Source organism: Drosophila erecta, unplaced genomic scaffold (assembly GCF_003286155.1).
Source record: "Drosophila erecta strain 14021-0224.00,06,07 unplaced genomic scaffold, DereRS2 tig00000000-arrow-pilon, whole genome shotgun sequence".
Taxonomy (NCBI): Eukaryota; Metazoa; Arthropoda; class Insecta; order Diptera; family Drosophilidae; genus Drosophila; species Drosophila erecta.
Window position 1 is genome coordinate 19,264,167 of NW_020825194.1, and position 21,331 is coordinate 19,285,497.

Below are 21,331 nucleotides of genomic sequence, written 5' to 3' on the forward strand. Positions count from 1 at the left end.
CGCGGTCTTGCCGTTTTATATCCAACTGTGCAATTGCTTGGAAGCGTATTGAAAGTACCGCGTGGCGGAGCATTGAGCCAAGAGCCACTGGGAAAATATGCTAATGCCGTTCGATCGGCGGGACGATGGCGGAGTGGGAGGAGCGTAGTGGGGGAGCGTAGTGGGGGGAGCCAGGGGGAGCCATCAGTCAACAGCGTGTCAGACGCGCGGAAAGTGAAATGAAATTCTTATTTTCATTTTTCCACTGTTCACTTATAAGCGCCAAACACTTTCTATTGTTGAGAAGGCTTTGCCCGCCCCACACCGCCAACGTATTTTTCTAGGGGATTATCGTTCCTCCTTTTCTGTTCGTTTTTCCGGCGGGTTTTTGCTTTAAATTGTTTTAGATTTTTCCTCTCTTCATTGGATTGCGTTTTGCAGATACTCCATTGCTTATTTTGGACCAGAAATAACAAAACAACAACTTCCCAGGGATTATCCTTGGGATTTAATATTAGTCCCGTATTTGTTTTCTATTTATTTGTATGCGAAAATAAAGCATACACACACACACAGAAAAAAGCCAAAGCATTAAAATCTCGAGGCCACCGATGGCAAATGCCGGAAAAAAGGGTTGGCATATACAAGTTTGCCTTAACCGAAATACCGTTTACCAATTACTTAAACATAAGGTAAAGCCCCGGGGGATTTACAAGTGTTTTTCACCGTTCTTGTATTTCTGTTTGCCTTTCCTTTGGGTTTTCCCTCTTTTTGCTTGCTGTCCGCATCAACAGACAGGCGTTTTAATAAACTGGACTTTAAGGACCTCGGAAAACAAGTGACAACATTACCATCAAATCAAATGGCTTAAAGTTTGCGACACAATGTTAGAAACGGTCCAAATCGAGTGATTCGGCAGAGATAGGACTTCAGATATGATAAGTCCCTGGTATCTGTTAAATTTAATCAGATATTCGCATTTCAAAGCTATGATTCAAAACAAGTTGACAGGCGGATGTCCTAGTTGTCCCAGTGCAAATTATAGCCCGACACCCACTCAAAATGTGGTTTAATCAAATTGCATTAAAATTGCAAAGCGGGGAGAAGCCAAGTGGCGCAAAGAAAAGCGAAATGCAAATCTCTGGTTGGGAAATGAAAGCGCGAACGGCAGAGAAAATGAATTATTTTATTAACGCTTAACAAAAGCAGTTCGGAAAAACACTGCGTGCTCATAAATATCAAAGTGAATTCAATTCCCCGCTGCTCTATTAAAATCACATTACGCATCGTAAAATGCCATTTAAATCATAAAAATTCTACATAAATTCATATAACAATAAAACATTAATTTTTCAGCAAATAAAAAGCGATGTGCTGATAAATCAAAGCAGGAACTGCAATAAATTATGCAATTTGCATTAAAAACCAAAGTATAAACAACAAACATTGAACAGCAAAAAGTAGCAATAAGCAATAAGCCGCAAAAAACAATATTCTGGTGGCAACAACAAACCAGTGGCAAGTGAAATGACAAACATTTGTGAAGCTAATTTGTCAGCTTGCTGAATTCCATGGACTGGGTTGGCATTGGGATTGCGATTCAGGTTCGGATTCGGATTGGAATTGGGATTGGGTCAGCCAGATGCGAACGAGACCACAAAGCCATGAAGCCGTCACTCAATCAGATAGCAAAAGCGAATTGAAAACCGTGCGCGGATAGTGAATGCAAATTACAATTAACCAAAGAATGGGTTTTTTGCCAGCCCCTACGGAGGCAATTACCTATAATATTTATGGCCAAACCGCAAAACATTTGTCGAGCGTTGCATTTACATGTGTAATTGCTGGGCGGGTTGGCTGTGCGAGTAAGTTCGTGGGCGTGGCTGCGCTAATTAATTGCGCCATAAGAGCCACCTGTTGCCGTGCACACACTCTAATTACGTATACGTCGTGTTGGCGGTCGTCAGAAAAGCCCACGCAGAGGAATCGAAGGATTTGCCACTAATCAGAATTTAGGGCGTTTAATTAGAGAGGAAATAATGGCAAGGACACAGCGTTGACAAATCGATATGCGAGAGCAGGATCGCACAGGATTGGCAGCATATTGCTGCTATTCCATAATGCAACAGATTTGTCAGACATTTGCCTTCTGGCCATGGCAACACACACCCGCAAACAGCCAGCTGCCAAACATTTGCACTTGTCATCTGTGTGCGTGTGCGTGTGTGTTTGAGTGTGTGTGTGCTGTCTGGTTTTCTCTCTTTGCCAAACCGCCAGGCATTTACCTCGTGCAAATGTGTTTGCCTGTAAATAAAACCGGGCGGATCCCAGGACCCAAGTAACTTCTTCCTGCGTCTCTCCGTTTCCGTTTCCCCTCACACACACACACAGACATGCAGACACACCCACACACACAGACATGCAGACACGCAGTGCCAATAAAAGTTTGTCATAATGCATTTGTCGAACTTCAGACAGCGCCCGAGGGCCACTAATTTGGTCCTGGCCATTGTTGATTATGTGCCAGCTGTAATGATCTGACCATTTGCGGAGTTATGGTTACGCATGTTGCACATAAGACGTACATAAGTCAATTAAGGGGCATTCGTGTTCACTCGGGCGAAATAATTAGTTATGTTCATAGTTAGCACTGCAATTGAATTCTAGTGCGCAGCGAAGATTGCCAATTAATTTGGCCACCTAAATTCAATTTGACCTGTTGATAGGGACAACTTGTCTCGGTGTGTTGATTTACTGATGTACCATATATATATACATGTGTATATACGAGTATGCAGAACAGGTTTTTCTCCTAATGAGCAGGCATAAATCAGAGAAACCCAAACGGGTTCGCCCATCTGATAATCACCAAATCATATTCAGGCAAGGGATTCTTATCGTCTTTTTTTTGTTTGCTGCTTTGTTGCTGTTCTCGTTGTCTGGGGGATACAGTAGGTTTCCAGGAAGTAACCGAATCGCCCAGAAAGGAGAGCGTGTTTGCTCCCGAGTCCCTGAGACAACATGAGACACTTTTGCGAACACAACACCGCTGGCAAAGAAGACAAGCTGCAGAAAAGCAACAACCGAGCAGGGCGAAGGAAGAAGAGTTATTTTGCATGGAAAGTATCGCATATCAGCATCAGCAGACGACAAGGACGAGGATAGCGAGCCAGGACGAAAGTCGCCGCCCGAGCGCCGCATTTTCCTGGGCTTCCCATGCGCATATCGCCATTGTCCCTGTGCTGCAAGACGCATTTATTAAAGATTTACCAGTGGCAACTCGCAGACAAACAACCAGGAACACAACATTCGGTGCGCCTTTTGGCATTTGAGCAGCTCGCATATTTCAGGCGATATTTCCTTTGTTTCATTGCTTGCCACCCATCGCTGCTGGCTACGCAATTTCATTTGCATGGGGTGAAGAGGTGGGAAAATAGGGGCAGGCTGCCAGGCTGGCAGGTTGGGAAAACTTTTGCAGTTATGTCCGCAACAGGAAGGAGCACATCGAGCAAATGCTTTAAGTATGCTTACCATTTTGTATTTGGCTGCATTCTGCATTCAGCAAACTGCAACTGCAAACGGCAAACTGCATCCTGAATCCTGAATCCTGCATTTGCCTGTCGCTGACGCACGTACGAAGGACACCGGGGAGCCAAGCCAGCGAGCAGCCGAGCAGCCGAGCACAAGGACGACACACGTCACGGCAAAAGTTAAAAGTTTGCCATCAATGTTTGCATTTCAAGTTTCACTCCTGGCTGGCAGTTCATTTTGCGCTGCGCACAGACGTCCTTGACAGGATGACAGGGATCCTGGATTGCGGCCCAGCTGCACTGGCTGCTTCCGCACTTTTGTGCACTACTTTAAATGAAAATTTAATTTCCCTCCTATGCGTTCGCTTTAAGCACAGCTAATGAAAATGCCGAGTGGCTGTCTTAAAGCCCAGGAAAATGATTTGAGCCCGCAAAACTTTTCGCACAGCTCAAAGACGAGCAGCAGGTGCGCTTATAAATAAAAGTTTCTCAAGATTATAGGCAAAGTCTGCTTTGCAGCGCAATATTAATAATAAAGTGGGCGTGATCCAAGTCTAAATAAAAGTTTATCATACTCGTATAAAATTGGGTTAGATCTATTATAGGTAAACTTGCTGCATTATTAATAGTTCAAATTAAAAGAAAACGAAATGAACTTTTTGGTTTGGTTTCCAGCCTACCAGCTCAATAAAATCGTTTGGCCAAATTCCAAGTGAATCAGTTTAGCTCAATCCTTTCCAACGCCCACCCAACCCAATCAGTCATTCATTCAAATCGAGCCCAACAGATTTGGCCTTTCAGTAAAAAATCAATTGAGCTTTGACCACAAACTGAACCGAGTAAAGTCTTTGAACCCCGAAATGCCAGCTTGCCCTGCTGTTTGCCGTTTTTCTAGTCCCGAACTTCAAAACTCCGGCAAGTTGGCAAATTAGATGAATCTCTGGGAGAATGAACAAGCCCCAAGTGTGGCGGCAAAGTTAGTTGATGTTGCAGCCAGCGAAACTTCAATTCCCCGATCAGGTGCGGACCCATTTTGGTTGTCCTGGGACATGGGGATGAGGTTGGGGTCCGGATCCTTGAGTTGGCCCATCTCTCTTCTCTCTGGGGTGTTTGCCAACTTGTTTAGCCGTTGTTTGTTGTACGTGTTGTCGTGGTGTTGTACGCACGTAAACGATGCCAAGTCGAGTATTTATTACGCTCACAACTTGACATAATTCCCTTTTTCTTTGGGGGACTGCGGAAGTGGGTGGCTGACTGATTCTGACTGAGCTGATGCAGCACTTGAACTAATGCCATCGATATAGATTTATAACCCCGTTGTCACGTGTGTGCGCGAGTTCGTTCAATTGCCTGCACCATCAACAGTATCATCATTATCATCCGTATCACCATTATCATCATTTTCATCATCATCAGGATCAGGAGAGGCGGGAAAGTACATTGGAGTCGACAGGACTGCCACCAAGTTGGGCGGAAAAGAACAAGTTGGGACTTAACAACTTCATCAGCTGGCGGCGCACTTAGTTTGGCTGACAGCCTATATATAAGCGAGTATATATCTTTGTATGTGCTCACAATACGATTTCTTAGCGCATTAAGCGGCAGTATCAACGGGAGCGGGGAAAAACAACAAATAAATGCCATTAGCAGCCAACAAACTGTAAGCCAAAATGGCGCCACCAACGCGAAAATAATACGGAAAATGCGGCGTTAATGGCAACGATGATTGAAGGGCGGGGCGGAGAGTCGGAAAACCCGGGAAACCCAGTTAAGAATGAGACAGAGGGCACCCATGTGAAGGCAAACGATGTTATGATTATGATTATTATGTTGCTATTAGATTAAGAGCAATTTTAACTTTTTCCGCTCGCTCACAAAGGCCTTCCGCTCGCCCTTTTCCAGCACTCATTTTCCCCCGCAGCCGCGCCCCATTTTCCGATCCTTACATTCTTTTTTCGTGCGTCAACGCTTTCCGTTTGGCTTTGGCTTACGACACTTGAGGCCCAAGTCCCTCCTTTAATCGCCACCCCTCCCCCAGCCGTGTAACTTCCAACTTTGGCACTCCCCGCCGGACAGAGTTACTCCTTCATTGTTTCTGGCCCGGGTCTTAGCCACGCTTAATTGGTTGGCTTTTATTACTTGGCAAGTGCTGCAAGCGCATAATTTGCGACGACGCAGAACAGTGGGCCAACTCGAAGATTAGGCAAATTTCATGGATGGCTTAACGAAGCAGTTCTTGGGTTTCTCGGCAGATCTATTAATTGGGATAAGACGCTACGCCAGACGCTCGACAGAAAGTAATGGTCTATTTATCTTATTTATTTACGCGGAAATTGTGCACTGAAGTGCACTGAGTTGATTAAAACTTTTGAAATATTTCATATAGGGAAATTAATTTCATTGCAATAAAATTCCTAACTTACATAAAGGTAATGGTTTTAATATCATGCATATTTCTGGAAATGCTTCCACCAGGTAATCTACAAACATTTACTTAACATTTCTTGTAGATATTCTCTATTAGTCTGGGCTCTTTTGCTTTTTATTTGCCTCCATACTTTCTGTGCTCGGCTGCCTGTACAGAGAAATCTTTTTTTAATTAAATAAGCATCCGTGGATTAGGTAGTTGGTGGAGGGGGCATCAGAGGCACCGGCACCGGCAGCGGTATCGGAGTCATGCTGGCTGCCTCACTTCGCACCTTCACATAGTCTGCAGCATGGCCACGCCCCCAAGCGCCCCCCCACCCATTTTACCACCCACCGACAGGGGGCGCGCGTGCCTTTGGTAGTTTGCGGCGCCATTTTAGCGCGAAATGAATTTAAATTGTTTGCCGGCGTTTCCTGCATTAAGGGCAGCTTCCTTTCGAAGACCCTGCTGCTCTTGGCCCTTTTCTTCTCTTTCGGCGTAGAAGTAGAAAAACGAAATTACTTAATTACAACAATTATTATATGGAACGGCTCTAAAAACTTCAAAGTGGGGGGATGGGGTTTCCTGTGGGCGACCTGCTGTTGCTGCCGCTGTTGTCTGTTAATTTAATTAAACATTTTCACACCTTCCGACTGATACATTGGACCATATAAAAGCCATTTGGTGCCTTTGTCTTGGAATTTTAGGTGTTAATTTCCTGTTCCGTGGATGCAAAAAACAACAAGTGCAGCGAGTCGGCTCTAATAAAAATAATTGCCATGGACAGACTGGCAGCAGCAGCAGCAGCAGCAGCAGCAGCAGCAGTGGAAAATTACAAGACACGAAGGACCTCGGCTCGGAGTTTTATGCCATGGAAAATTGCATGCGAAATAATTGAAAAGCATCGACTGCAGCCTTGTCCTGCTCCTTGCTGCTCCTTGGGTCCTTTGGGTAGATAAAGTTTCCTCGCAGCACCGAAATAATAGCACCAAAAGTGGTTGTAAATATTTTGTGCCCCCCATTCGCCACTAGCTATACGCCAGCAGATTCTCAGCCCGCAGCGTGACAAAATGCTGCGAAAAGTCATTTTTCAGCTAAATGAATTTGCGCCAACTGCGCAAAAAAGAACGCCCAAAAAAGTGGCGCTTAACTGCAAATGGGGGCTTCCGAGGGGCAAAGAGACCCAAGGCAATGGATTGCCACTGGTCCTCCTAGTTGTCCTGGTCGTCGCCATCCAGTTTCCTGTGGGTCGGCGGGTCAGCGGCAAGTTCAATGGGCAACTAATGAGGCGACCTTAAGATTGCTTTTCACTACTAACTTCCCAAACTTTCCATTGCAGGTCCTCCAGGTCCGCCCGGTCCACCAGGAAAACGAGGGAAGCGCGGCAAGAAGGGAGATAGTGGCGAAAAGGGCGATCCGGTAAGTAGCAGTTGAAAACAGGAAGTGGAGTCCATGTGCTCACGGAACTTCCAATTGCAAGTTTATACTCGATTCCCAACCTGTCAAACAAATTGTGCACGACTAAAAATGGATTCCGATCTTTGGATATTCGTTCTTCATGCTGAAACTCCTTCGCGCCAATTTGTTCGTCATATACAAGTTTGTTTAAATACAAGTTCGCGTACAGAAATCCGAAACCGTGGAAACGCAAAGTTTCTATTTTTCGTAGACTTGTTCTGTGCACTGCTTAATTTTAAAGCCAGTTCGACTCGGCTATTGATCCTAATCAAAAATATATATACTTTATATCATCATTTTTTGAACATCATAACATCGGACCTAAGAGCACAATAATCGAAACACTTAAAAGTCTTAGGAAATAATTTGTATCTGCCTCCAAAAAGCCTGAACTAAAAACACTGAACCTCCTCTAATGAAGAGAATTAAGTTGCAATCCCTTACATTCAAGTGTGTATCAGTAGAGCCTGGAGATGGAACTATAAGTTAAGCTAACATGGCCTATTTCTCGTTATCCAGGGCCTGAATGGCATCAGCGGGGAAAAGGGCGCGGCGGGCAAGCCCGGGGACAAGGGTCAGAAGGGCGATGTCGGCCACCCCGGCATGGATGTCTTCCAAACCGTGAAGGTAAGTAGGAGTCGCAGCTCCACTTCCACTGCCAGATCTCGAAATCCGCTAAGGCTGCTGCAATTCCTGGCTACAAATTAAATAGAGTCTAACCGGATCTAAATTGCTTTGCATTCCTAGGGTCTGAAGAGATCGGTGACAACGCTGCATGGCGGCACGCTGGGCTATGCGGAAATAGTTGCTGTTAAGGTATTGCCACCACCCATATTCACTCATCAAGCAAAACTCTTTGCCACTTGGGCGCCCCTTTCTTCGTTATACTCTAGACGTTGGCATGGTCAAGACCATTTTTCAGGGGCCAAATGCAGATGGCCAAGAGATGGCAGCCCGTAGCACACAACAAATTATTTGCAACTTGTTGTCCTTGGCTGAGTCGCTCGGTCTCTGGATTTGTCCTTCTGGTCCAGTCATCGTAGTCCTTTCGTCCTTTCGTCCTTTTACTTAGTTGTGTAGTTGTGTTTATTGTCTCGCTTCATTCTCGTTTGTAATGCTTTTAAGTTGTCTCCTGTCTGTTGTCCTGTTGTGCTGCTGCCTTGGCTCTTTTGTTTAAACTGCGCCATAAATTCGTTGCAACATCGTAGTTTGGTAGACTCTCCCTTCCCTCCCTTCCCTCCCTTCCCTTTTCATTTCTTTTGGTAGCGGCAACTTTTCGGACAGATCCCTTGGTAGTTTTTAATGGAATTTCCATCCTATTTGTTTCGTAGCTTTGAGTTACCCTTTAAGAACATTACATTTGGATTATTTGCTTTTAATTTGGCTAATCTAGCTTTTGCAGCAGCTGAAACTAACCTTATTTGATGATTTATTAACCATTGTTTTTAAACAACCCATTTGGTTTTTTAATATATTTTTATGTTTACATTAAAACTTGTTGTTTTGGTTGGTATGGTTGACGCTGTAAGGACTTGCAAGAAGCAGGCGTCAATGTATCCGCTTCCACAGTCATACAGCTGAAGGTAAGTTGTCTCGCACCTCCTTTGTTCCAGCATGTCCTATGTTTAGTTTATATCCTGCACGTGCCCCACACTCGGTCACCTCGACGGGAGATCCTGAGCTAATAAACATGTTTCCTCGTCCTCACAGGGAGAGCCCGGCGAGCCGGGTCCGCCAGGACCTCCGGGCGAAGCTGGCCAGCCGGGTGTGCCGGGCGAGCGAGGACCACCGGGCGAAACCGGAGCGCAAGGACCGCAAGGCGAAGCTGGACAGCCAGGAGTCGCAGGACCGCCCGGCGTGGCCGGTGCACCTGGCACGAAGGTGAGTTTTTGCCGGTGATTCACCGAAAATGACGCAGAGGAGAGAAAAGAGGAAAACCGAAACAAAAGGCGCAGATAAGGACTCACACACCCATAACAATAACGAGATACCGGGGAGGAAGATGTCACCAGGATTAATGCATTATTTGTATCTGTTGGATAAACACGGCGACGGCTTAAGTGACGGCCAGTGATTCGCTGTCATCCTGCCGGGTCGGGTCGTCCTCTTTTGTTCTCTCGACTTTCCCATTTTCTTGATGTCGTTATGTTGGGTGCGGGTCTCGGTTTTTCCGCAGTATTTATCGTTTATTTATGCATTAAGGCTGTCTGACTCTCGGCTTTCCACTTAATTTCCACAATGACTCACTCACCCTCTGGCTGACTTCTTTCCAGGGCGACAAGGGCGATCGAGGCGATCGTGGACTAACCACAACCATCAAGGGTGACGAGTTCCCCACTGGCATCATCGAGGGTCCGCCGGGACCAGCGGGACCACCTGGTAAGTGCCAGCTGATGGCTCGTGTGTTTGTTTGTGCTTGCATCATCCAACAGCCACTTAACGCATTCGGATACACAGATTTAGATACAAAGATACTTGCACAGCTTGCGCATCGATCGATGGATCGTTCGATGACTTTGTTTTTCAAGTGTGGCCACGCGGCTGCGGGTCGCCTAATTTATTGTCATCCGCAACTGGGAAATGCTCTCACAGCTCACAGCTCACGGCATGGTCACATGGAACATGGATGATACGAGTATTGTCCCAATGCCCCCATCCTCGATTAATTGAGTCATTGAGTGGCGGGGTGTCCCATTAGTTGTGCCTTTAGTTTTGGTCGGCTCGCTTAAATGGAAATCAGCGCAGCATCGCTCGCTTTTCACACATTTTCCCCGGCTTTTTATGACCTCACACATATTTTAAATATTTTATTCAATGCCTCTGCCATATTTGGAAATTTTCAAATTTCATTTTCCACTGCTGCATTTCGCTATAACTTTTACGACCTTTGTTGTTCGCCCAGTTCGGACTTCAACGTCAATTAAATGCGCATAGAAATGTTGGGAGTTGGGCATTCCGCCCACCACAACAATGGAATTTCCATTCGGCTCGGTTTTATGATCCGGCCCCAACACATTTCTGCACTTTATCGAATTTAATTCACGAAAATAGCCCCAAAAACATGACGTTCCAAATAGTTGAAACGAGCGGGAATCAAATACAAATCTAGTGATTCTCGTAAAAATTTGTAGCCCCCGAGAACTTGTGGCACTGGCCGCAGTCGTAAAGATGCAACTTTATGTCATTTATGTTGCTTTTAGCGGCTCATTAGCATGACTACCATCGAGTTGGAGTTCAACAATATGGGATTGGATGCTATGGAGTGGTCTGGATTGGGCTGGGACTGGGCTGGTTAGTTCCCGACCTCAGTGGGACAGCTTGTACTATTGTTTTACTAGGGGCACTCAGTGGACCCAATAAATAAGCAATCGTACGAACTCAGACTGATGGATATGGTAGGTGGATTGATGGCCCATAAAATTGCTGTCCGGATGACACTGGAAATTTCTTTAACCAATTGATGGATTGCGGATTGATGGTGTTGATGATCCGTCGCTGAGGTTTTATTGGGCGAGTATAATTTTAATTCAATTTTGGTTCTGGTATTCTCTCTTTTATGACACGAAATTACGCCCACTTCAAATTACGCTTAACACAACATTGAATGTCCATTAACCAGATTGCCTTTAGAATCCAGTAATAAAGTCTTTATTTAATTTATTTTAAATTACATACAACTATTTTATGTCTCGCACTGCTCTGTGGATTATCCGTGGAGCTATATCTATTGGGGATAATGGTTTAGTTACCCCGATATACAAGAACTTTAAATTAATTATTCATACCAAATGGGTTTAAAATGCCTTTAAGCACGTTGTTAAATTAGTAATTTTTAAATATATTGCAATAAAATAGAAAAGGTTTATTATTATTATTATGGAAGCTATTATTTTTGAAGATATTGACGGTTCCCGTGATTGAGTACCCCTAGTGAGACTTAGAGCGTTCGTAGGCCAGCAAGCAACGCCATCAATTAAGCGCTTTGCTGCGGTTTGAGCAGCCCGCATCATTACGAGTGCCCACGCCCATCCCCCCAACCGCCCAACCGCCCATCCGCCCTCAGCTGCCCCTCCGTCCCTCAGTCCCTCGAACTTATCAGTGGCTGGCATCAAAGTGCTTCGATGTCGCAGTGGCATTCGATGTGATTGCAATGACGATGCTCGTGTTGCAGGCCCATTGTTTCTGGAGTTCTTGCTGGAAGATCTGATGCAGCGATATCTGTCGGCAGTAGCAGATGCAGATGCAGAGGCAGATGCAGCTTCAGCTGCATTCGATTACTTCCGCCGAGCTGTAGGCTCGAACTCCGTCCACTTTTCCCTGGTGCGTTGATGGACACGAAATTGCAATTTATTTTTCCCCAAATTCGGCGACAAGGGCCGGGATGGCTACCCAGGGGACACTACTTCGGCTTGATTTGAATAAATGGAACGTCATTTGTTTCCGGGATTCCCAGCGTCTGGTCTCGACGGCTTGACTTGGGTTGGCTTGACTGCTGGGCTTATCTTATCGGGTCCGTAATTAGTTAAGCTTTCTTTGTGTGTGGACTTGGCAGCCCAGAGCAATTGGATGTGTCGCTTTCAGGCGGAAAATGCCGGTCCATCTCGTCTCGGAAAATCTCAGTGCGAGCAGCAAAGATTGCTGGCTGGCTGGCTGGCTGGATGGCAGAAAACAAAAGCAATAGCCCCAGCTGTAATATCAAAAAATTCAATTTATTTCATGATTTATTTGAATTTCATTTCATTTGGTTTTTTGCTTGATTGCATTGCGTCTTCGGGCAGCTTCCGTTCTATGAAATTAAAACCTATCTCGGGCATTTCATCTGCCAGCAAACAAAATAAACACTAAGCCGTCCGACCGGCAATCCAATATCCTGGACACTATAAATCCAAACTTCAGCTAGGATCCTGACTGCTCCTGGCTGGCTATGGCCTGTGTATATAGTTTTTATAATGTTTGTTGCAATTGTCGACTAAAATGCTTAACGTTGAATTATGCATGCATAAATAGAAAACTTCAGGCCAGACAATGGGGCTTGCGGACAAATGCTTTATAAACAAATGGGAGGCGACATCGGAGGATCTCTCTGTGGCTGGCAGGACCGGTAAATTTATGCTCTTCGCAGGACGAGGTCCTCTTGCGTTGAACGCAATTTTGCGAACTTAATAAATTCACTATATCTTTCATGCCCTCGCCCATTTTGACAAGCCGCACAATTGGATTTATCTACGATATGAGCCCTCTTCCCTTCCCCGTTCGCTGTGCAAATGGTCTGGTTTAATGGCCATGCCAAACAAACCAAAAAAAAGGCAATTTCTCATTATTCTAACTAAACAGGTTGGTCGTCGACCGCACACTGGGCCAAAGTTCACAATATCGCCATCGGAGCGTTAAATTCTCAGGACGGGGTCTTTGATGAGCGCAAATTGGATTTGTTGCCAGCCGGAGCTGGGGTATTTGCTCCAGATACACAGATCCAATTCCTGCCCTACTTCAACGGAGAATGCGAGTCCTTGGCGGTGGAATAAAAAATGTCTGCTGCTGCAGCTGCCAGCAAAAGTGCAGCTTATGCATATTAAATTGTTATTCTGCATCTGTTTGCATTCCGATTTCAATTGCATTGGAGTGACGTCGAAGGGAAAGGTATGGCAATGATATACATATATACGAGTGCATTGCTATATGTACGGAGAATACCATTAAGTGGGTCAAGTCGTTGCCGTCATTAGCATAGAATGAAGCTGGGGCCTTGAACTATTTGCCATCATCCATTTACCATTTAGCATTCAGCACTCAGCATTTACCATTGATTTGCGACCACTGTGAAGTGGGGGCATTTCATTCGCTGGCGATAAACAATTTGCATTGCCAACTAAGCCCCGACCATCGTTAAACCATCAAGAGCCTGTCCGTCCCTTATCATCAACCAGTTGAACAAATTGCTGACCAAAACCAACAAAATCAGGCATAAGGGGTGTGGTGGAGGGCGGCTTTATTGAGCTCTCGGTGCTCTATAATTACAGAGGCCACGCCCACTGTTTGCACAACACTTGCGGGCGGACCCGATTCTGTATCTGTATCTGTACCGCTGTCTGTATTGTATATATATATATATATATGTATGTGGGATGTGTGTATCTGTGTAACCGAATATATTCATGGCATTGTTTGCTCGCATTTTGAAATCTGTCACTAGAAGCGATTCGCTGAAATTAACATTTTGTGCACAGGTCCGCCTGGAGAACCGGGAGCTCGAGGAGAACCGGGACCCATTGGACCTGCAGGACCCCCCGGCGAGAAAGGACCGCGCGGCAAGCGGGGCAAGCGGGTGAGTAATCAACACGGCACAAAAAGCTGAACCAAACAGGAAAAAAAAAGAGAAAAAAAGATAACAAACCTGATTCCACTCGATTTTTAATTAGAAACTCAACGGCGCAGGCCGTAAATTGAGTTCGAAAACAAGAAGTGTATTATCATGTAAATTACTTTTGTACAAATGCGTGGGCGTGTGCGTTAATTTTATGCTAATCTGTAAATACTAGTGACGCCGCTGGTGTAAATATCCATATATATGCCAACATAATATACTCGTACATAGAAGGGTAAACCCGAAACTTGTCCTTCCGCATGGTTTCACCTGCATGTTGGCAGTCGGTGTAATGAGCATGTTTACACGGCTGCGGAGAACGTGTTACTTAACTCATTACAGCAAGTGCGAGTCCTGAGATACAGTTACCAGTTGCCAGTTTGGTGTGGAGCCAAACTTTGACAAGCTGCCAAAGGGAGATAGGAAGAATAAAAGTATGTGGCAGATACTTCTGGCAACACGCCCCCAAGAAACTATGTATTTCGCCTGGTAATCTGGTGCCCGAAAATTTGGCGGCGCCTCTCTGGAAATACGAAATACGAAATACTTGTGCCATATCGCAGGCATTTATCTAGTACTATCTCGTCGTTATGGCTCTGCCCCCCAGAAAATGTCAACAGTTCCTAAGATACTTAACATTTTTATTGGCACTCCAAGTGGCGGCAGCTGTTGCCGCCCTTTTGACGCGTTGATGGATGCGCGATTCTTCGGGGGGCGATGGCGGCGGATGGAATTTTCATTTCATTTCGCTGCCTTTCTTTTTTGCGCATATATGAATATGTGTGGCCAGCACGTGTTTGTGTGCTCCATGAAAAATGCATAAGCGCCGCCGGCAAAGCTGCTACGCCACGGATGAGTTTCCTCGGCTCCAGCTGGGGGATCCGTTCTGCTCCGCTCCGTTCCGTTCCGTGTTTATGTATTATGCTGCGCAAACACTTGCGCATTTTGCCCATTTTCACGTAGCCAACTGGTAGAGGGGGGTTTTCAAGGAAAGCGTTCTGATTATGGTGCAGCAAAGTCAAAGTCACGGCAGCCGCTGTTGCCTCCGTGGTTGCTGCTTTTCTAATAACGCGTAATGTCGAAAAGGAACGGCAGGCATTTGGCCAATACAAACCGACTTCCAATACGCCCAACAGCGAAACAACAAACGAAAAACGCGGCGGCAACGTGCTGAACTTCTTTTATGGGTTCAAAGCCAGCGAGGGTAGATACAGCACTTAATGGCGAAGAAAAGTTTACCAGATTATAGATACCAAAGAAACGAGTGTCTTTTAAAGAATTGAGCCGGAAATAAAAGCTTAAGCGTTATCTACTGAAATACCTGTGTATGGAAAATTAAGTACATTTTATTAATAAACTCCTTAGACTTTAGATATTAAATGTATAGCCTGCGGATAAGCCGACTAAACCGAATTTCAGTTTTCTCAGCGCTTTAAAGAACTAAATCTATTCCATAATTCCATCCAATTAAGAGGCAAATGTTCGCCACACAAGAGAAGCCAAAAATTTGAAGCTTTCAAATGAATATATACGAAATATTTGAGAAGCACGTTGGCTTGGCAATAAATCCAATTAAATAGTTGAGCACAGGCTTTCGTAAGAATAGTTAAATTCAAGCCGAGTTGCGAAAGATACACATTTTTGCATTTTGTCCAAATGAAAAAAGTTTGCCACATAAGATAAGTTATTAAGCGTTTCACAAAACTTTTCGATCTTTCCCTGCTGCCAGGCTAGCGAGTTTCAATGAGCCGATTATATTGAGCCCCCTGCACAGTCGAAAGTTCCCCAATCCAGCGAACTGCAGCAACGTGATGTCAAAACAAATGAAAGTCATAAGCAAACGGCTTCTGCCTGTGGACTTCTTTGGCAAACAAACAAAAGTTTGGGCAACAGCAGATATACATAACTACTTGTATATATTCGCACTCATGCGCCGCACCGCAGGCAGTGCAAGGCATAAAAAATGATTTGCAACAATTGCCGTCATCTTCGGTGGAAACGTGACGCCTTCGAGGCAGCTGGTTGATTTTTCCTCGATCGATTTCCCTGCGGAAAGAAAAGCCTGCCTACGAAAATAATGATAATTATGTGAGGAGCTGCATTGGTGGGAATTGTTTGCCTGCATTTTCCAAATTTGCCTACTGGGAGGTGAAAAACTTTACCATAATTAGTTCGGCAAATCGTAAAAAGTGTCTGGCCTATTTTGGGAAAACATATATCCATTCATCGCCAACAGCATCTGGCTTGGCTAAAACCATTTTCCCAATTTTCCTCCTGTTAATATTTATATTTTTTTTTTTTGTTTTTGGGGTTATTGCCTAGCCGTCGGCGTCATAAAAAAAGCATAACGCAATTGCTGGCATTATAAATTTGACATGTTATTTTCGTCGCCTCGTCAGAATAAAATGCTCATATAGATTGCCACATGCCAGGGGCGTGGTGGGGGCAAGACGAGGGGGATTCTGATGACGGGTTGGCATATAAAATGAATTCGATGTGTGTAGTGAGGCGTGAGGCAGAGTTTTACAAGAAGCCGATGGTTCTGTGCCCTATATTCAGAGCGAAAACCAATGGCCAAACTAAGCCCAGTGACAAATGCAAAGTAAGTCAGCTGTCGGAAAAATCCATGAATAATCTGGGCAGCAGCAAACGCTAGACTACAGACTACCCGTGGCTACAGGGTATCAAAATGATTTCTGCCCGCAGCACAAACCTGCATTTTACGAGCGGGCATCGTATTAAAAATTTAAATTCATTTTAAAGCGACCATGTCATGGCTCGATTTAGCAGTTGCACATTTGCACTTTTCGCATCCATATATCCTGGTTTAATAAAGTTGAAACGATAAGTCAGTTGGGGAGGCTGGATGGGGTGGGAGTGTGGGTTAGCTGACAGCAATCTCGGCCAGAAGAAACTGTTTGTGAAGCGTTTATGTCAAATTTATGCTAATGTATTTTACAATCGTTGCTCAGCTCAGCCAAGGCCCATGTCAAGTTTGTTGTCTTTTGGGCCCTTCACATCAGCATAAATTTAACACCCCACCCGCACCGACTTTTCTCCACTTTGCTTATCAACCAAAAAGTTTTCCCGTGCCGGCTGCCGCTTCGGTCTAAGTAAATGGAGTCATAAAAATTGCGAAAGTCGCAAAAAAACAAAAAAAAACAAAAGGAAAACTTGTCAATTCGCTACACGTCACACGGTCTCCGCCCCGATGGAAATGCGATCCCAGGAACTGTGCAGAAGGAGAGCTTGGCACACTTTCCTCGGCAAATCAAAGACTTAAGGTTGCTTACACGGAAATCCAAATGGGCCAGGACCTTTTCATGCAAGTGTGTGTTGTATGCTGCACGTATGTACAGCCATACATATATCTTCATGTCTGCCACTCAAAGGGTTCATCGCTGTGGCTGCCACTTGGCCAATTCGTTGGTTGTCGGGTGTTGCCTAAACGACGCAATAAGCTTAGCACTTTCACCACCGAACTCCGGATCCTGGGCTCATTGCCTGGATTTTCATTGCTTCAGCTTGAGTGGAGACGACTTTCTCTTCCTCTTCCTTCCTCGTCCTCCTTTCCTGAGTCGATTCTACCCGATTTTCCGATTTTCCGATTTGATAAGCGCCATCCAACCCAAATGGCCAGCAATGTGGATGTGTGCTTACGTCATTGTTCATTGAAATATGCGCCGCATGCAAATTTCGCCTTCTTTGTGCGCAATTTTCCAATTTTCCTTGTCTGCGGCAATTATTTGCGGTCAGCGTCCATATATCTTATATTGAATGCGAGAGAAAGCCCGCTTGTGACCGGGCCAAAAAAACCCGGTCAAGCGTGGGACACGCCGCAGGACACGCGTGGGTGGGTACACACACACATGTACATGTGCACGCATGCATGTGGGTGTGCGGGTAATGTCCTGGCCCCAAGGGTGTGCGTAACTTTTATTTTATGGCCGCTGATGATGAGAGCGTTGCGGGAGTCGCAAAAGCGATTGAATAAAGAAATCCGGGCTCACCCACGGCATCAGAAACGCGACGACAATGCCCTCTGACCCCCAATGCCACCTACCCACTGAACTTCCTTTCTTTTGCAGCCCCCCCTCCAATTTCATCCAAGTTAGTCAGCCTCATAGAAATTTATAGGCACGCGTGTTACATTGACGTGGGTTTGGGGTCGCCAGCCAGCGCTGGAAATCCGAGAATGGGGGTTTGGGTGGCTCTTGGGTCAGGGAGTGAGGAATACGGAATGAGAGGGGGAATGGAAGGGGGGCTGTGCATGCAAAAGTAGCAAAATTATACGAAAACCAAACCAAACAGCCAACCACACAAATGCCAACTGCTGCCATCTTGGCATTGATGTGGAACTGTTGTCGTCGAAAACGATGGCAAAAAGCAGCAGCAGCAGCAGCAGCGGCAGCGGCAGCGGAGGCAAAACGGCGAAATCTTTAACAACGATTTCCCTAAATACTTCCGAATTTCATACATATTACAATATCACGGCAACCGGAGAAACCGCAGCTACATTGTTAGGGGCGAAACGAAATCACGCGAAATTTTTACAACAGGACTTGACTTCCTCCTCTTGAGCTCGGCACAGTGGGTGTTGCGAATGGAAGTTTACGCCCCACTGAATTTTCCATAAATAGAATATCTTCCAAGAAGACGAGAAAATATTTGGGGACAAGCAAAATTTGAGAGATGTCGCGTATAAACTGAAAATGAATTCAAGTTAATTGGGTAATTAAGTGTGCGTTATGATGTTCAGTTCATCCTTGAACTAAGATATGCCACTTGTAAGCTGAAAAGTATTTCCTTATGAATCACAAAGGTGGAAAGTACTTTACTTTGCGTGTTGATAGAGTTGATCAAATGATCAGTGTCCAGTTGGTTTTTATTGTGCTGAATAAATAAAGAGCTATAAAAAGAGTAGAACAGAACTTATTTCATAATTTAGGAATCCAAAAACTTTATTTTAATGGGGCTGACAGAGTTGGCAGATCGAAAACTGTAATCGCTTCCGTATTTGTAATTTTATATTTTCATAGATTTTCTCCTCTATAAAGACTGTGTTGCATAACGAAAGCAATCTCAGATTGTTTATGGTTCCGCCCTTTATCGCTCAAATCGCCCATTGTAATCGGTATCAATGCGAGGCGGAACGTATTACGAATTTAATGCGCTCGCGTACTTCCAAAGAACTTCCCCTCGGCCACCGACGAATATTTTGTAAACTTTTGCGGCAAACGCGCAACGCATTACACGCCATGAAGTGCCGGGATTTTGGCCGGAGTTCACGGAGTATGCGGAGTATACGGAATATGTGGGTGTATGTGAGCCGGAAACGGGCTGCAAAACTTTCACCTCAGGTGGTGGGTGGATGGGCGGAATGGGTGGAATGGGAAGGTCGGTCGTTCAGTGCGCTTTTTTCCGCCATTTCCCACTCCCACTGGCTGTTGTTATGGCTCGGGAAAAATATGAAATTTCAAAAGAGGCAACAACTGCCGGGGAAAATGAAAAATTGTGAGAAATATGCGCGCACGCAGCGCACCAACGGCACATGTTGTACTTGAAGGCGAGTATCCCGATCCGGAGGTGGCCTCGTCCTTCTGGCCCTGATGCCACTCCTTGGTCCTTCTGGTCGCCATTCTATCTGGTTCGCATTCAGCGACATCCGCAAAAGGTCGCGTCGAGATCAAAATGATTTTCAATTTAACGCGTTTACGTGCGGCCATTTGTCTGTTTTCCTTCCCCGTTTTCCTGCCAGCTTTAAATGTAAAAACTTCGCCGGATGCATACTGCGCGAAATCGAGACGTAACGACATACCATCAGATGGGGCAATTAATTTACAATTACAATTCACATTGACAACTAAAATGTACGCAAAAAAAAGGTGGAGCGCCCGAAAGTATGCAGTTAAAAAACGCCATGACTACGGCATGAAAAATTCATTTGCCTTGTCATTTGTGCGTTAAATTGGAAGGCGTTTGTGCAAATATTTTCGATATTTACGCATAATTTAAGAGGACCTTCCCACTCAAACAGATGTATCTACATACATATGTATATGCGACTGTGTTTGGGTGCTTTGAAAATTAAATTCTACCCGAGGCGCTCGCCCGCACAAATATTGATACATTCTAATGGATTTCCTTACACACACATACTTACGCCCCCGCAAGCCGATTGGTTTTTGGGCTCTCGAAAAGGCAGAGCTGAAATAGCTGAAACACAGTGCGTTTTCACTCTGGTATTTTTTACCATCGGATATCGTAGTTAGGCAGCTGTGCCAACATTCGTCCTTGCGCGCCGAGCCCCACAAACATCTGCCCAATTCACTTGCCACTTTCCGCATCTGTATGCGTATCTCTTATTTATGTTATTTATCTGCCTTATCTGCCGGCAGTTGGCTTTAAAAGCCTTTAAGCCCGGACTACCGCTTCCCTTTGGCAACTGGCGTTACTGGGTTTTGCGATCATCGATTGACTGGCCGGCGGCGAAATGTGGGCACGTAAGCCCTCAAAGTGTCCCTTAATTACAGCAGAAGGCAAACGTTAAGCACTCGGCTTTAATTCAAATCGCTTTAATTGCTCTACAAATGGCCAGAGAGGAGAAGGAAACCCTGGCGGATTCCCCTTGTTCCGCATTAGGAACAATGTGCCAAAGTTGCTAACAAAGCGCCAACTGACGCAGAAGCTGGTATCCTTGCACACACACACGCAGGAGGCACACACCTGCTCAGGAGCCACATGCAGATCAGAGCTCCTGGGGCAAAAAGAAAATGGCAAGAGGGAAAAAGTTGAAATTGGGAAGTGCATTTGCGGCGAGAAGGAAGGACTCCAGCCGCACCATCCTTAGACCACAGTTATCTTTGCCGCCTCGTCCTTTTGTCTGTCGCATTTCGCAGGACGAACAACTTGTGCATATGCCAAGCCACATCCTGTCCGTATAAGTGTGCGTTAAGCGCTTACATTGTTATGCCTTCTCGCTGATGCCGTTGTCCTTATGCTGTTTTGCTGTTGTTGCCGGGTTTTAATAACTGTAAGTACGCCACTTCCTGTGACAGAAGAAAATGTAATTGTTGCACATGCCCGGGCATGCCGCAAGGAAATTACACTTCCACAGGCACACAGATATAGGCACACATACAGCAGCGCAGATACATATGCAAGTGCAGTTGCAGATACAGATACAGATACTGGATCAATTGCGTATGCCGGCATAGAGGTGAACAACTGAACGTAATGCATATGCACAATCAAAGGACTAAACGGATACATTCAATCTGATTTAATGTAGTATTACTCGGGGAGCAATTTTCCTTAATTCCACGACGAACTCAGCTTTAATGCCGAGCTGCGGCCCATTTTATTCCCCACTGGATTTGGCCCGAAAGCGATTGAATATTTCAGGAACCGACAAGTGTCTCTATTTACTTGAGCCACATGTGTAAATGGTTTTCCCTATTTGCCTTTATTCGAGCCATTTTCCAGGGCTCCTTAACATATTCCGCTGCGCTCGTTGTTTTAGCCGGAGTTTGCCTTTTATGTCGCTTAGCATTCGCCTAATAGGGGTTTTTGTTTGGGTGCAATGCGGTCTGA

The 21,331-nt window shown here is 45.2% G+C and overlaps 1 protein-coding gene across 9 annotated transcripts in view; it reads left to right on the forward strand.

The window, feature by feature from the left end:
- Nucleotides 1-21,331, forward strand: part of LOC6552660 (collagen alpha chain CG42342) — a 70,271-nt gene that overhangs the window by 41,427 nt on the left and 7,513 nt on the right. For 5 of the 9 annotated variants that reach the window (XM_015154735.2, XM_026976050.1, XM_026976052.1 and 2 more), the window contains exons 3-9: nt 7,256-7,335; nt 7,894-8,001; nt 8,122-8,190; nt 8,904-8,957; nt 9,085-9,255; nt 9,648-9,753; nt 13,602-13,699. In XM_015154735.2, coding sequence (XP_015010221.1) covers nt 7,256-7,335; nt 7,894-8,001; nt 8,122-8,190; nt 8,904-8,957; nt 9,085-9,255; nt 9,648-9,753; nt 13,602-13,699 — 686 coding nt within the window. The remainder of the gene's footprint in view (nt 1-7,255; nt 7,336-7,893; nt 8,002-8,121; nt 8,191-8,903; nt 8,958-9,084; nt 9,256-9,647; nt 9,754-13,601; nt 13,700-21,331) is intronic. The other 4 variants (XM_015154729.2, XM_015154736.2, XM_015154731.2 and 1 more) reach the window with 2 other exon arrangements.